General features: G+C 52.2%; 1 protein-coding gene across 2 annotated transcripts in view; it reads left to right on the top strand.

Annotated features, from left to right (window-relative positions):
- The window catches only part of JUP (junction plakoglobin), a 50,286-nt gene extending 39,885 nt beyond the window's left edge, over positions 1–10,401 (top strand). For both annotated transcript variants that reach the window (XM_019550393.1, XM_019550394.1), the window contains exons 8-15: positions 2,887–3,225; positions 3,906–4,061; positions 4,700–4,819; positions 5,142–5,292; positions 5,901–6,022; positions 7,011–7,050; positions 8,176–8,348; positions 9,431–10,401. In XM_019550393.1, coding sequence (XP_019405938.1) covers positions 2,887–3,225; positions 3,906–4,061; positions 4,700–4,819; positions 5,142–5,292; positions 5,901–6,022; positions 7,011–7,050; positions 8,176–8,324 — 1,077 coding nt within the window. In that variant the 3' untranslated portion in view covers positions 8,325–8,348; positions 9,431–10,401. The remainder of the gene's footprint in view (positions 1–2,886; positions 3,226–3,905; positions 4,062–4,699; positions 4,820–5,141; positions 5,293–5,900; positions 6,023–7,010; positions 7,051–8,175; positions 8,349–9,430) is intronic.
- The last annotated feature ends 3,288 nt before the right edge of the window (positions 10,402–13,689 follow it).

Raw genomic sequence — 13,689 nt, 5'->3', positions numbered from 1 at the left:
CTGGTGGGTCATTGCCATAGGGATGGCAGTCTCACCCTCTAGATAGAGAGTTTGTCTGACATCTGTACCATGGACGTGGGGGCAAGGCCTCCCCCTTGTGGCAGATTTAACAGTGTTGCCTCCTTGTATGGCTAGTGCATTTGCCCCATCACACCCTGGGCCACTGGGTTCAGAGCTGTGGCAGCAGCAGAAGCAGCCCTGTCAGCACCCTAGGGAAGGGCCTCTTGTTCCAGAGCTGGTGCTGGTGACTCACTGGAGCTTGTGCCAGACTGTTCTGACCGCCCCCCGCTCCCCCGCCCCCCCCAGCAAGGGAATTATTGTTCATGATGCTGATGCAGTGGTTTCCATGGAAGCAGAGTGGGAGTCTGCACTGGGAGGATCTTTAGCCAGGACCAGGGATGGAAACGCCAGTGTCCACAACTCCCTGCGAGATGCTTCTGAGTGTTCCCCCAGCTGCGGGCACTGGCACTGGCACTGGCACTAGGAGTTCTGCTTCAGGACTTGCCACCACACTCTTCCTCCCCCACCCTTCCCAGCGCTCCCTGATCTGTTCCCCATGTGGTGCTCAGCCACATCTCCACATGGATTAGTGTCTGATGCAGCACGGAAACTATTTGGGATCGTGTTGGAAAGCATCTAACTTGGTCCCCGGCGAGATGAACGAATGAAACCATTTGGTAGGCTGGCTCTGCTGAGCAGAAAGTAGTGGAATGCTGCTTTATCTCCAGATTTCCAGATTTAACTCCTTCCCGTTCTCTGACTGGGCCCAGGACACTTCCTCTTACAATTCCTTCCCCCCCTCAAGCTCCATGCACCTTCTGGTTAATATTAAATCCCTTGATCCCCTTGGTTTGCAATGACCCTGAGATCATCCAGAGAGTGTGCTGGCTTTTCAGCCCACTCAGAACAGCTGGGGATTGTATTGTTCACGTTTCCAGCAGGAGGAACCTGGCGGAGATACTAAACTCCTTTGTAGAGCTACGCATGTCTGGAGCGTCTGTCACTCATGCTGTCCAAACAGCACTCCAAAGAAATATTCATGGTTATATGAGCCCAGAGGCATGGGATTCTTGTTCTGAAAAACACAGCAGTGAGCAAGGCTCCCAGTGCAATTAGAAACCCTGCTTGGGACCTGAGAACAATAATTAGCCTCTGGCATGGGGAAGGGGCCAGCTGCAGACTGTCAGATTGTGCGTGTTCCTGGGCTTGCTGCAGTCTGTCCTGCTGTAGACCTGAGTGGCAATGTCCTGGGCTCCAGAGGGAGCTTAGTTCTCAGGGAAAGGTCAGCAGCTGAATGGCACGCTGTCATTGTGACTCCGAGGGCTGAGATGGGCAGATTTCTATGCAGTGTGGCTGGATACAGACACTAGCTACCATGTCCTGCTCCCAAGTTAGGCAGGGGTTGAGGGGAAGTGGTGCAGTGTGAGAGCAGGGTGGTGGTTCCATCCTCCTCTGGGACCAGCCATCAGGGGAGACATTCCCACCAGCCCAGGCTTTGATCTTTCTCTGGGGCCCTGGGGGTGCTGTTCCCTGAACAAGGGCTGCATGTACTGACTGCTATTTTCCTGGGTAAGCTGCCTGGGCTGGCAATGAATGGTGTTAGCCAGAGCAGTGTGAGGCTTTCATGAGCTACTGGTTGCTGCACGTTGCTCCACATTCTCTTTACTGAAGCAGCTGTGCTTGGAGGAGGATCCTGGGCCACATCCAGGCAACGCCCATTTCTGACAAGTGTGCAAGGATGGGATAAGGGATTTTTCTGCCTGGCTCATAGCAGGGGGACTTGGATCTGGGGTCTGGATGTTGCATTCTCTTGTGCCATAACAGGCCTCTCCCACTTTAGGAGGAGGGTCTGTGTGTGCTGTAGTAGAGGGTGGCCAGCCTGAAACGCGTGTTTTACACATGGCACAGGCAGTCTTTGTGTGTGGTATGCAGCAGATCAGGTAGGGCAGAAAGCAGAGGAGCAGATTGGGCAGGGGAAGAGGATCAGCGTGACATCTGAGGCGAGTACAGGGCTAAGTTTTTGGCAAATCTGCCAAAGAGGTTGGCCCTACTGCTGTATCACAGCCACCTCTGCAATGATAAACCCTTAGCCTGGTGGAGATGGCATCCTTCTGTAAATGATCAGGGTGTTAGATTGTGGATGTCGGCATATGCTTGTAGGAGGGGCCTCATGGTCCCTCCCCCTGCTGTGCTCTAGCTATATGTTGGCATTAGGAAGCACTTGACTATGGAAGAGTCCTTATCTGTCTCTGACCCGACACTGGCGTGGCTTAGCAAATGCTGTAATGCCAGCACTGCTGCCTCCCTGAAACCACCTTCTTTGGCTTCAGGTGAAATCAGCAACGTTCTTGTAGCACGCTAGACTGGCAACCCCTCTGCCCAAAGCTCCCTGGCAAATGTGGATCCTGGAGCCTACTTGGAGTGCATCTTGCCAGTTTCTGTATAGCAACTGCATAACACGTGGAGCTCATTACAGGATTTGCCCACCCAAAGCACTGGTGCTGATCCATATGGGAGTTGCAAGGGCAGGTCCCAGGGGAGCTGAGTCCTAGTGGACTGTGAGGCAGGCACAGATGGAAGGGTAGGGGTGGTGCTGGCTGGCACAAGACTTGCTGTGGGCGGGAAGTGGCTTTCCGGGCAGGAAAGGAGCTCTAATCCTCGGAGACAGGGCAGCTCGGCTGTGCCAATGGACAAGCTGCTCAGATGTGACCTTGGGAAGCTGTCAGAGCCTCAGGGAGGGAGTGGAGGCTATTTTGAGAGGCAAATTGCAGCTTTGGGAGAGGGCAGTTGTGTCCATGACAGCTTGGGTCAGTCAACGTGTGGGAGGGGGAAGGGAACAGATCCCGACTACTCACCCCTCCTGTCCCTTCACCTCTGGTCCTGTAGGAGGGTCTAGATGGAGTCCTCAAGATCCTGGTTAACCAGCTGAGCTCTGATGATGTGAACGTGCTGACCTGTGCCACTGGCACCCTCTCCAACTTGACCTGCAACAACAGTAAGAACAAGACACTGGTCACACAGTCCAATGGGGTGGAGGCCCTGATCCACACCATCCTGAGAGCAGGCGACAAGGAGGATATCACCGAGCCAGCCGTCTGCGCCCTCCGGCACCTCACCAGCCGGCACCCTGAAGCCGAGATGGCCCAGAACTCTGTGCGCCTCAACTATGGCATCCCAGCAATCGTCAAGCTGCTCAACCAGCCTAACCAGTGGCCACTGGTCAAGGTAGCATGGCAGGAGAGGCTCTGGGGATGTTGGGGCTGGGTGCAAAGCCATTGGATGCTAGTGGGGCTTGATATGATGCCTCTTGAACCTTGACATGGGAGGGTGGGCACTGGCTTAATGCACATGAGCTTCTGTTGTTGCCACGCTGCCTCAGCTGTGTTTGGAGGCAATCCCTGGAGCACAAGGCAGCCTGGCTCCCTTGCTGTTTCCTTGCCTGTGCTGTGCAGGTAATGGGAGGAAGTGGTTCCTGCCCTTGATTCTCATTGAATCAATATTTGTCCTGCCCATTCCTGTCAGCTAGGGAGGGGGTGGATCCCTGCATGGCAATTCAGCAGGCTGACAAAAGACTTTAAAAGTTGCCACCTGCTGTGTTAGCAGGGGCAGAGGCCTGGACTAGCAATGTATTTTGCTTAGGAAGGATGTAGCTGGATTCTGATAGGTAGTTGCTCCCCCTGATGAGCTGTGTGTTGGGGTGGCTACTGGCTCTGAACTCCTGCCAGGTGCACGTGAGGCTGGCACTAACACCAGGGCCCCTGCAAAGTGGACAGAAGGATAAATGAACCGTCTGACCCCCTGGCCTGTGCAAGACTCCTCTCATGAACAGATGAGGCCAGATAGCATGCAGCTGCTGCATCCACCTGCCTCCCATCCAACGGCCCCTACCTTCTCCTCCCTGGCAGGCTACTATAGGGCTGATCCGCAACCTGGCCCTGTGCCCAGCGAACCATGCCCCGCTGCAGGAGGCTGCTGTGATCCCTCGCCTGGTCCAGCTGCTAGTGAAGGCTCACCAAGATGCCCAGCGCCATGTGGCTGCTGGCACGCAGCAGCCATACACAGTGAGTACAGCATTGGAGAGGCTTGGGGGTTGGCAGGGGAGGGGGAAGCTTAAATGCTGGGTGGAGGGTCTTTGTGTCATTCCTTAGGGGCATAGCTCAGCTAGCCCTGCATTGTAGCTTGTTTAATGACCCCTCCTGGGTGAAGCTGGCCAGCCTGTCCTGGACTCCTAGGTGCCAGCTAGATATCCATCTACTTGGTGTCCCTACTGCTGTGGCTGCCCTAGGTGTACTTTGTTCCTAGAGGGATTGCTTTTCCCTTCATGTCCTGCCTTTGCAGGCCTTGATAGCGACTCAGCCTACCATATCTGCTCTAAAACAGCCAACAGTGCAGTTTGGCAAGGGAGAAACATCAAAAAACAAATACCTGCCATGAGTCAATGAGGCGACCTCCCCTGCAGTTGTGGGTAAAGTTTGTGCTTGGCCTCTAGAGCTACTCCATGTGAGAGCTACTCTCCATGTGTCAGCCGTGTGGCATGGCCCATCCCCATTGCTGGGAAGTCCCTGGAAGAAGAAACTCCTCTCATTAGCACTGCTGCAGGGATGAGAGTTATTAGCGCGCACCCCCGCCCCAATTTGCCCCAAGTCCTCGGAGGGGCGGGGGTGGAATCTCTTGATACTGAGCACTTGCCCCTTTGCAGGATGGAGTCAAGATGGAAGAGATAGTGGAGGGCTGCACAGGAGCCCTGCATATCCTGGCCCGGGACCCCATGAATCGCATGGAAATCTTCCGGCTCAACACGATTCCTCTCTTCGTACAGGTCAGGGGCTGGAACCGGCCACCAGGAGGGCAGCATGGGGATGTGGGAGTAAGAGGAACTTCCTGCAGGACCAGGACATAGTCATGGAGAGCACTCTGCTCCTTGATGGCATGTGTGTCTTGTGGGGTCCACATGCATTTGCTTAGCATGTAGATGATTTGCCAGCCAGCTCCAGCACTACTGGGCATGGGACAGTGCAAGTCAGAGAAGGGCATCTGCTCAGCTGCTGGTGCAAGTGGTGTGGGGGGGTCAGGAGTTAAGAGTCCGTTGCTCTTGTGTGATGCTCCTGTTGCTACACATTGCTCCTGATGTCTCGCAACAGCTCCTTTATTCCCCGGTGGAGAACATTCAGCGTGTTGCAGCTGGAGTGCTGTGTGAACTGGCCCAGGATAAGGAAGCAGCTGATGCCATTGATGCCGAAGGAGCCTCAGCTCCTCTGATGGAGCTTCTGCACTCTAGGAATGAAGGCACAGGTGAGCCTAGCTGGTTGGGTCTGCCCGCTTGCAGGTGGGTGGGAGCAGAGCTGCCTGAGGTTGCCTTATGTTTGGTTCTGTCTTCTCCTTGTTTCCCCTCCTCCCCTGCAGCCTGTCAGGTCCCTGCCTGAGGGTCAGCTGTGTCCTCCTGCCAGGCCACAGCAAGTGCTGTAGTATTATACCCTCGCTGGAGGCATAGGGTTGCCTTGATGGTACCCCAAGCCAGCTGGCTGGTTAGGGGTGTCCCCAGTATGCAGGGTCCCTTCATCACCCCATCATTTCCCTGAAGCCCTGCTTTTAGCTGGGCTCCACTTCTGACACAGTGGGGCTCTTACAAAAGAATGGCAGCCTGTAGCCATGTCTTGGAGACATGGTGCCGGCACACCAGGGCTGCTTTGTCTTCGGGGCTTTCGGGAGTGTTTGGGCAGATTGGTTGTGACAGTCCCACAGTAATGTGCAAGGTAATTAAATGCAGCGCAGCTTGTTGGAGTGGAAATGATTTGGCCATCTGCAGAGAGGGGAGCGAGTCTCCCTGTACCATTTTCTGGCATTCAGAGGCTTCCTCTTTTCAATGTTCTCCCTTCTCTCTCTTCTTCCTCCACCTCCAGCCACCTACGCGGCAGCTGTGCTGTTCCGCATCTCCGAGGACAAGAACCCTGACTACAGGAAGCGTGTCTCTGTCGAGCTCACCAACTCACTCTTCAAGCATGACCCTGCTGCCTGGGAAGCAGTAAGTGCCCAGCAACTTCAGGGACTGGCTGCTGGCTCCGGGCAATCTGTGGGTCGGATGGGGTGGCACACACTGTCCCTGGGAGCTCCCTCCTCCTTCCAGAGTAGTCCAGGGCCCCTCTGGGCCAGCTCATGGCCCCAAGTGGTGACACAAGGGCTCCTATCTGGAGCTGAGCCCTGCCCTGTTGAGGGGCTAAGGTCCTTCAGAAAACTCCTGCCTCCACCATGAAGGGGGCTTATGCAGGGGAGCTGAGTCAGTAAGTCATGTTTCTGTCATCCGCTTAAATACCTCTGCAGATCTTCTACTCATCAAGGGCTTTGAGAGAACAGATCCCCACCTCACCCCCACAGCTGATAAAGAGGCTTCTTGCCAAAATGTGTCTGAAGGAGAAGTTGGGTTTGGACAAAACAGGAGCAACACTCTGTTAGCCTCTGCTTTCATGACCACGTGGTGCATTCTGGGGGGAGACGAGAAAGGGTGGGGGTTGTTTTCTGTTTCTAGATGCAAGACCATCTAATAAAAGAGGTTTTAATACTTGTATTGGAGATCAGGCCTGGGACATAAAAAGTCAGCTTAAGAATGTATCCAACATGCTCCTGCTTCAACCTTGAGATCTCAGGGCGATGTGTGGTCCTCACACTTGGAACAGTGGGTGAAGGGAGCTTAATGGGGTGGGGGAGGAGAATTTGGGGTTCCTGTGACTGCAGGCATCCTGCATTGGCTGACCCTCCCCCCCTCCTTTGTCCAACCTGGGGTTCCCCCATAAGCCACCTCTTGGCTTTGGCCTGGCCAAGAGGCTGCAGAACTCTGTTCTCTAAATTAGTGATGTGGCCTGATGGGAGCCTTGGCTGCCCTCCAGTACCCTGTCCTCTGGCGTTGGCTGCAGGCATAGCCAATCCTTGGCTTAAGCGCGTTTCAGGCACTGTCTGGGCAGCTTTTGTATACATGTGCATACTCCCTCAGACCCTGTTGTATTCCTTCTCCCTAGGCCCAGAGCATGATTCAAATCAATGAGCCCTACGCAGATGGTAAGTACAATGCAGATGCCCAGATCATTGCAGTTAGGCCCTGTATCTCCTGGTCTCCTTGGTTTTCCAATGACGCATTTGATTTGAGGGTCATTTGGGGCCATTCCACTGGTGGGGGTGGGGCGCGGTGAGGGAACATTAGCCCTCTGCCACCCAGACCCCCAGCATGACATCCCTTCAGGTTTGGGATGCTAGGGCTGAAGTTCTTCAGTAACTTGTGTGTGTGTGCACATGCGTACATGTCTAGTCCACCAGCCTTTAGCATCTGGGGCCATTTGGGGACAGGCAGAAGAAGCAGGCTGCGCTAAAAATAATCTCAGGCACCAGGTGACTCACTGAGTGCCTTTCTGTAGGCTGGCTCGACTCTCCCCTTCCTGAGCCCCAGCCGTGTTCACGTCTGCTCCTACCATCTGCTTACATTTGGAGCATGGTTAGCTCAACCCTCAGAGCTCTTTCCAGACCTGCAGGAGAGTGCACTCGCACTGCTGCCCACACGTGAAGCTGCTTTGGAACCTTTGCTGTTCTCCCAGCTCAAGCAAGGAGACATCTCCTTTTCTCCAAAAAGGTTTCCATAGAGAAGAGTAAGAGCAGCTGTCCTCCCTTGCCGCAGTGGGCAAGATGCAGGGCAGTGGGTTTAAATTGCAACAAAGCAGATTGAGATTAGATCTGTAAGAGCAGTGGGGCGATACTAATGAGCTGTCCAGGGAGGTCATGGAATCTCCTTCCTTAGAGGCTTTCAAAATGCTGATGCTGGATAACCGTGCATCTAGGGTGAATCAGTACTGTGTCCTGCCTTCATGTAGGGGGTTGGAGTAGATGGCCCTTGATCCCTTACAACCCAGTGATTTTATGATCACTTATGAGGGTTTATATTGCTCCTGCTTCCAGGGTAGAGTCAACCTCAGACAGGGTCCCATAGGACAGACTGATGCTATTAGGTACGTTTTGTAACACTGAGTGCTGGGTATTGCCAGATAACTAGATGTCCCCCAGTCTTATTCAGTCTGGCAGTTCAAATGGGCCCTGGGAACTAGAAGGCTGCATAGTATGCGCTGTTTGCTGTGGGAGGAGTGGTAGTGCTGTCTGGCTACAAGTTGATAGGTGCTCTTCCCCTTCCCAATGTAGATCTGGAGCCTGGGTATCGCCCCGTGTATTCAAATGACATTCCCCTGGACACCATTGACATGCACATGGAGATGGATGGAGACTACCCCCCCATGGATGCCTACAGCGATGGGGTCCGAGCACCCTTTGCTGACCACATGCTTGCCTAACTGGCTTCTCAGGCACTGAACAAGGTAGGGGCACTGTGGCTTTGCTTGGGGAAGTGGGAGTGCACACACATGCCTTACTGGGCAGCAAGGGTGACACTGCCTATGTGTGTAGCAGAGCTGATTTGCAGAGCACAAGGAAAGCCAGAAGCCCCTCTGCTCCCTTATGGAGACAGACGACGAAGGCCTGAAGAGTGGCCAACTCCTGTGTTGTGTAGTACATGACATGGGAGGTGTTAGCTCTTGTATGGTGTACATTTCCCCGGTCAGCACTTTCTTTCCTTATGGGCAGTATCTGCCTGTTGGCCCACCTGGGGTTTTGTCCTTTGGTGATGCAGCCATTAAAGCACATGGTGTTTTAAAGTTCATGGTGACAGTTCACAGGCCTGGGGTCCCCCCCAACACATGCTGTTGCCAGGCAAGAGGTCAGGTCAAAAGGTGGCCTGGCAGGGGCTGCTAGAACTCAATGGACCCCCAGACAATGAAGGAAGCACCTGGTAGAGTCTGGAGCCTCCGTTACAGCTTCAGATTTATTCGAAGAGCAGGGTGCTGGGATTCTGTAGCTCAATGATTTGCACCCAAGAGCAGAAGACAGTTCTTGAGACCACCACAGTACCCTGATGACCCAGCTCCATCTAACTGCAAGAGCCAGGCACCTTTAACTGAATGCTTTCTGCCCTGTGAAGGTATCCACTCTTCCAGTCTGTGGGGAGCTGTTTTTTATTTCCTCCTCATTCATAATGAGGAAGCAGTGACATGGGAGCTGGTGTCCAGGCTGCTGCCAGGCTGGTAAATCCACCCGAAACTACTTCCCATAGCATATGCTAGAATGTAGTAACAAGGTATGGAGCAGGTCACTGGGCTGTTCTCAATCGGCACCCAGGCATGGGACAGGATTTTTCTTTCCAGTATCACTAGAGAAGAGGAATGGGTGAAGGACAATGAATGAACCAAGTGCCTGGGATTTCCCTGCTTCTTGAAAAAACTCTTCCCCAGTCTGGAGATATGTTGCCAACTGCCTGTGACCACTTCCCACCCCCCTGCCCCCAGGCTCCCTCTGAATCCCCTGCTCTGACTCTGTGCTTTCTTCCCCTCCTGTTCCACTGCAGGTGTTTTCTCTGTACAGAAGAGGGTGGTCCCAGAGCTGAGCATACACAAGAAGGACTTGGGAGAGACAGAAGTGCCTGAGATGACAAACTTTTCCATTCCCACAAGAGGTTTTATTTTTCAGATTTTTTTCCGCTGTGGGGCTGTGGAAAAGGCCCTTCCCTCCTGGGACTGCTTCAAACACCCTACTGCCAGCATCCAGCCAATCCGAGATACTGTTTCTGAAGCTTTAAAACATCCAAAACCTTGCATTGTTATCCAACTCTCATTGGCATAATAGTCTTTTCTATAAATATATATTTCTCTTGTTTTTTTTTTATTATTATTTTTAATATGGTGCAAATGGCTCTTGCCGTCTGATTCATTTTAAGATTGTGCTTTTCTTTTTCTTCCCTCCCCCTCCCCAACTTCCTACTTTTTTTTTTTCTGTGTTAAGTGTTTTTAAAAAGAAACCTTCACATTTTTGGAAGAAGAACCCAAGCCTTTTGTTTTCTACAAACTTTACATTAACCATAGCTCATCTGCTGAGTTTGCTGAAAACAAATGGTGCCATATTCTGTACCCCTGGATTCTTTGTTCTATCCATTGGGGCGTGTCTACTGCTTCATCTTTTTCCAATCAGACATCAGTGAGCAGAAATTCAATGTAACTGTCCTTACAATAGAGGAGCTGACTCCAGCTGTTAGGAACTGTGTCCTTGTACTGATCAGCTATTGCACATCTTAACCTCCTTCCTTTCTTCCTGGTGAGTGGTGTGCCCCCTCCTTTCCCTTCATCTCCCTCCCCCACTCCCTCCCTCCCCCATGCATTTTTCTAAAAGTGACTCTAGAGCTGATGGTTTAATGCTTCGACTGGAAAGGGACAGACATTTCTTGGCATGTGGTTCAGGAATGGAGGATTTTATTATTTCTGTAAGTTTTTTTTTTTTTTTGTATAGACCAAAGCAAAGAATAAAATAACCCATTCCCATGCCTGCGCTACTGTGAGCTGCTGCTTCTATTCATGTCTATATCTGGGGTCAGCAGAGGTTATTTGGAAATAGGATTTTAGTCAGGGGGTTAAAATAAATGCATTTTCCTTTCCAGCCAAATGTTCAAGAGGCTGATTTGCCTTCCAGCTGGGGAGGGCTTTGCTGCTTCCCCTGTGAGTGGGTTTGTGGCAGAATGACCTGATGTGACCATCTGCATCTCGGTCTCAAACTCAGAGATTGGAAACAGTCTTCCTCATGGGGCCAGGGTACCTGAGGGGGCATTGGTACTTTAGTGTGGCTGGATTTCTGCTGCCCACCTTGTCCAGGGACTTGTTTCATATGGCTTCCAAAACTTTTGCTGGACACTTGACAACAAATGGAACAACAAGGACCTTTCCCTGAGGAACTGCTAATTTAGGGTAAGACATGATGTGGCTGGAGGGTGGGGGGTAGGTTGAGTACTGGAGAGGGATGTTTCCATACTCTGACCTTGTGGTCTCAGCATTGCTTCACTTGGTGACTCTCAGCCCCACACGTTTGAGGGGAAGAATCCAGTAAGCTGGTTTAGGTGGTAGAGTAGTGGTCAGGGGGCTATGTGGGCAGAACTGATTAAAGCCCCTGTTAGGATGGTGCAGAGACTTGGGTGAGGTGGAGGAACAGCTGTTTGTGCTGGAGTCTAGACTTTGCTTTGAATGCTAGGTCTGGGCGGGAGGTTCACAGCATCAGTATCATTGTTCTTCCTGTGCTGGTGCTGGCACATAGAGCAGAAATGAGTCTCTTCTGTTTCTCTCCCTGCAGGTTTACCAGCCAAGCCCTGTTTTTGTAATCACTGGCTTATGAGGTTAGGGGTTAACCATGCTTTTGGCTATCCCCACTTCATCCAGTCTTGGGACCAGCAGCTTCACCAATGTGTGGTGGGACATGGGGGTAACGGCCTGGCTCATAACTCAAGAGTGCAGCTTAAGTCAGATACTGACTGTCTGAGTGCTTATTTTATTCCATGGCCACAGTACCAGTGCAATGAGTGTTTTTTACCCTCCCAACTCCTCATGGGAGGGCTGTGTATGAATATGTTGGGGAGAGCGATGAAGATATTGCCCCACTTCTTAGAGGGGGAACCTGAGGCTTCAGGGCACGTTCAGTGATTTGCCCAAGGTCACTCAAAAAATAGTGCTTGAATCAAGAATTGAATTTCAATGTCCTGGCCTGGAATTTGAAGGGAGAGGAGGGAATATTTCCATCTGACATGGCTCTCCCAGCCCTGAGTTGCAGTGAGTGAGGCTGTACTGGAATAATACAACTGAGATGTAGGTAACCAAGTGCCCACTGGCCATATTGAGGGAGATGTAGCCAGGCGGTACTCGTCGTCTCCCCACTATATGGCCACAGCCCTGCCTGAGGAGAAAGTCTGCGGAGGCTGCTCTCTGCAGCCTGTCACTCTGCATCTTGGTGGCAGAGTCAGTGGCTCATGTGTGCCTAGCAGGTGCTGAAGTTGACCCAATGCACCTCCCTTAAATGGGAAGGGGCTTAGGGTTACCTGTAGCAAGGCAACCTTGCTGTTCTTCTCCAGCACCCTCCAGATTTCTCTGTATGTCTAGAAATGAAGAATGAGCTGGATAATAGGAGACAGTCATGCTCTGGACAGCTCAGCCCACGGTCCTTCAGTAATGACATTCATGCAGTAAGATACCATGTAGCGGGGAACTTAACATAGATCTGCCTTTGGCAGTTTAAGTGTTGTCTTGACTGCCTGGCATCTTTCTTCTCTGCTTCTGCTTGGTGTGAGCAGGCAGGGCTCCAGGCTGCCTTGTAGACCAGGGGAGTCTTGAGGTGAGCAGGGATGTCTGCAGCCCTTTGGCTGGGTGGGGCAGTCTACACTACAGTCCTGTAGCTGGTTATGGGCCTGCTGTGTTTCCAAATGGTGAGTCATTAGCATGCCAGTGCCATCAGAAGTTCCTTTTCTGCCTATTAAAAGGTCAGGAGGTAAAAATCCTGGTGATTTAAAACATTTGTTAATTAGGCAACATCGCTGGCATCTCATCTCTGCTGCCATTTTGGAGTTTGCTTTAATGAGCTCTGGGGGATAAACATGCTTAGTTCTGGGGTGAACCGCACTGGTCGATGGAATGGAAGCTGGAAAGAGCTATAATAGGCTGGGTTAAGAAATGACTGACTCCAGCTCGTGGTAGCTGCCGTGTTGCAAAGTGCGGCTGTCATTGCAAGAACAGATGGCAAGAGGGCAATGCTCCCATCCTCAGCACTCTTGCTGACAGCTATTCCCTGCCAGTGCAGCACACAGCAAACCCAGGCACTTGGATGTAGAACCCTGCTGCGGGATTGGAAATGGCTTGTGCACGAAGATACCTACCAACCAGAAGAGCTGCCCGTGTGCTCGGTAGGCTCTAAGCTGATGGCCTATCCCTTGCTGAGCCTGCAGATGGGGTGTTGGTGCCAGCTGCTGGTGGAAGGGTGGCTTGAGAGCGTGACATCCTGGCATGGGAGTACTACCTGCAGGAGGGGCTGGGAAGGGGGAAGTGTCCCAAGGGGGCAATGTCCACTTGAAACCTCATCTGCTTTCGACCAAGTCATCTTGCCCCGAAGAGAAGTACTGTACCTGCCACCTCTAGGTTTCACACGTGCACCTTCCTCTCCTTTTAAAAGCTGTTGTAGAGTCAAAAAAGGGTCATGCAATGAGAGCATGTGCTCTTACCTTGTGGTTCTTGCAGCAAGCGTGTCTCTGAATGCTGAGAGCTCAAATTCAGCAGCCCTCTGTCCAGGGTCAATCAGCCGCAAAAAATAGCTTAATCTTTTTGTGTTGAGGCTCTTGCTTGCAACCAGTGATCATAGCATGGTTCTCACTTTGGTGTCGCCTAATTGGCAGCCCTGCTTTACATGCCACAGCTACCATGGGAGTCAAGCATTGTGGTAGAAGATGATCCACAATGTGGAAGGGTGAGAGATGATTCAGTGCCTTTGCTGCTCTGATGTCTAGTGGAACCACCATAATGACCCCTTGGAGGGACAATGAGCTGATGGGGTTGCAGGCCTCTCTAGGATGTACAGTTCTTTCCAGGCTCCTTGGAAAGCAGCCCTATAGGCTGTCAGCAGTAGTCTGCAGCCTCTTGGGCCCTAGCATCTGTTCTGGCCTGCATGCTGGCTCTGGGATTGTGACTTACCAAGCTGCAGCTAAGACATTTTGCAGTTCTCCAGTTGGCAATACTGTTGGAGCCGCCCAGCAGGAGAACTGCGCAAAGGCTGTTGGGGTAGGTGAGGCTCGGCTGCAGGCAGAGG

This window comes from Crocodylus porosus, unplaced genomic scaffold (assembly GCF_001723895.1).
Source record: "Crocodylus porosus isolate Cpor-Errol unplaced genomic scaffold, CroPor_comp1, whole genome shotgun sequence".
Lineage (NCBI taxonomy): Eukaryota > Metazoa > Chordata > Crocodylia > Crocodylidae > Crocodylus > Crocodylus porosus.
Note: the sequence above shows the minus strand (reverse complement) of the source record. Positions and strands in the feature narration are given on the sequence as shown.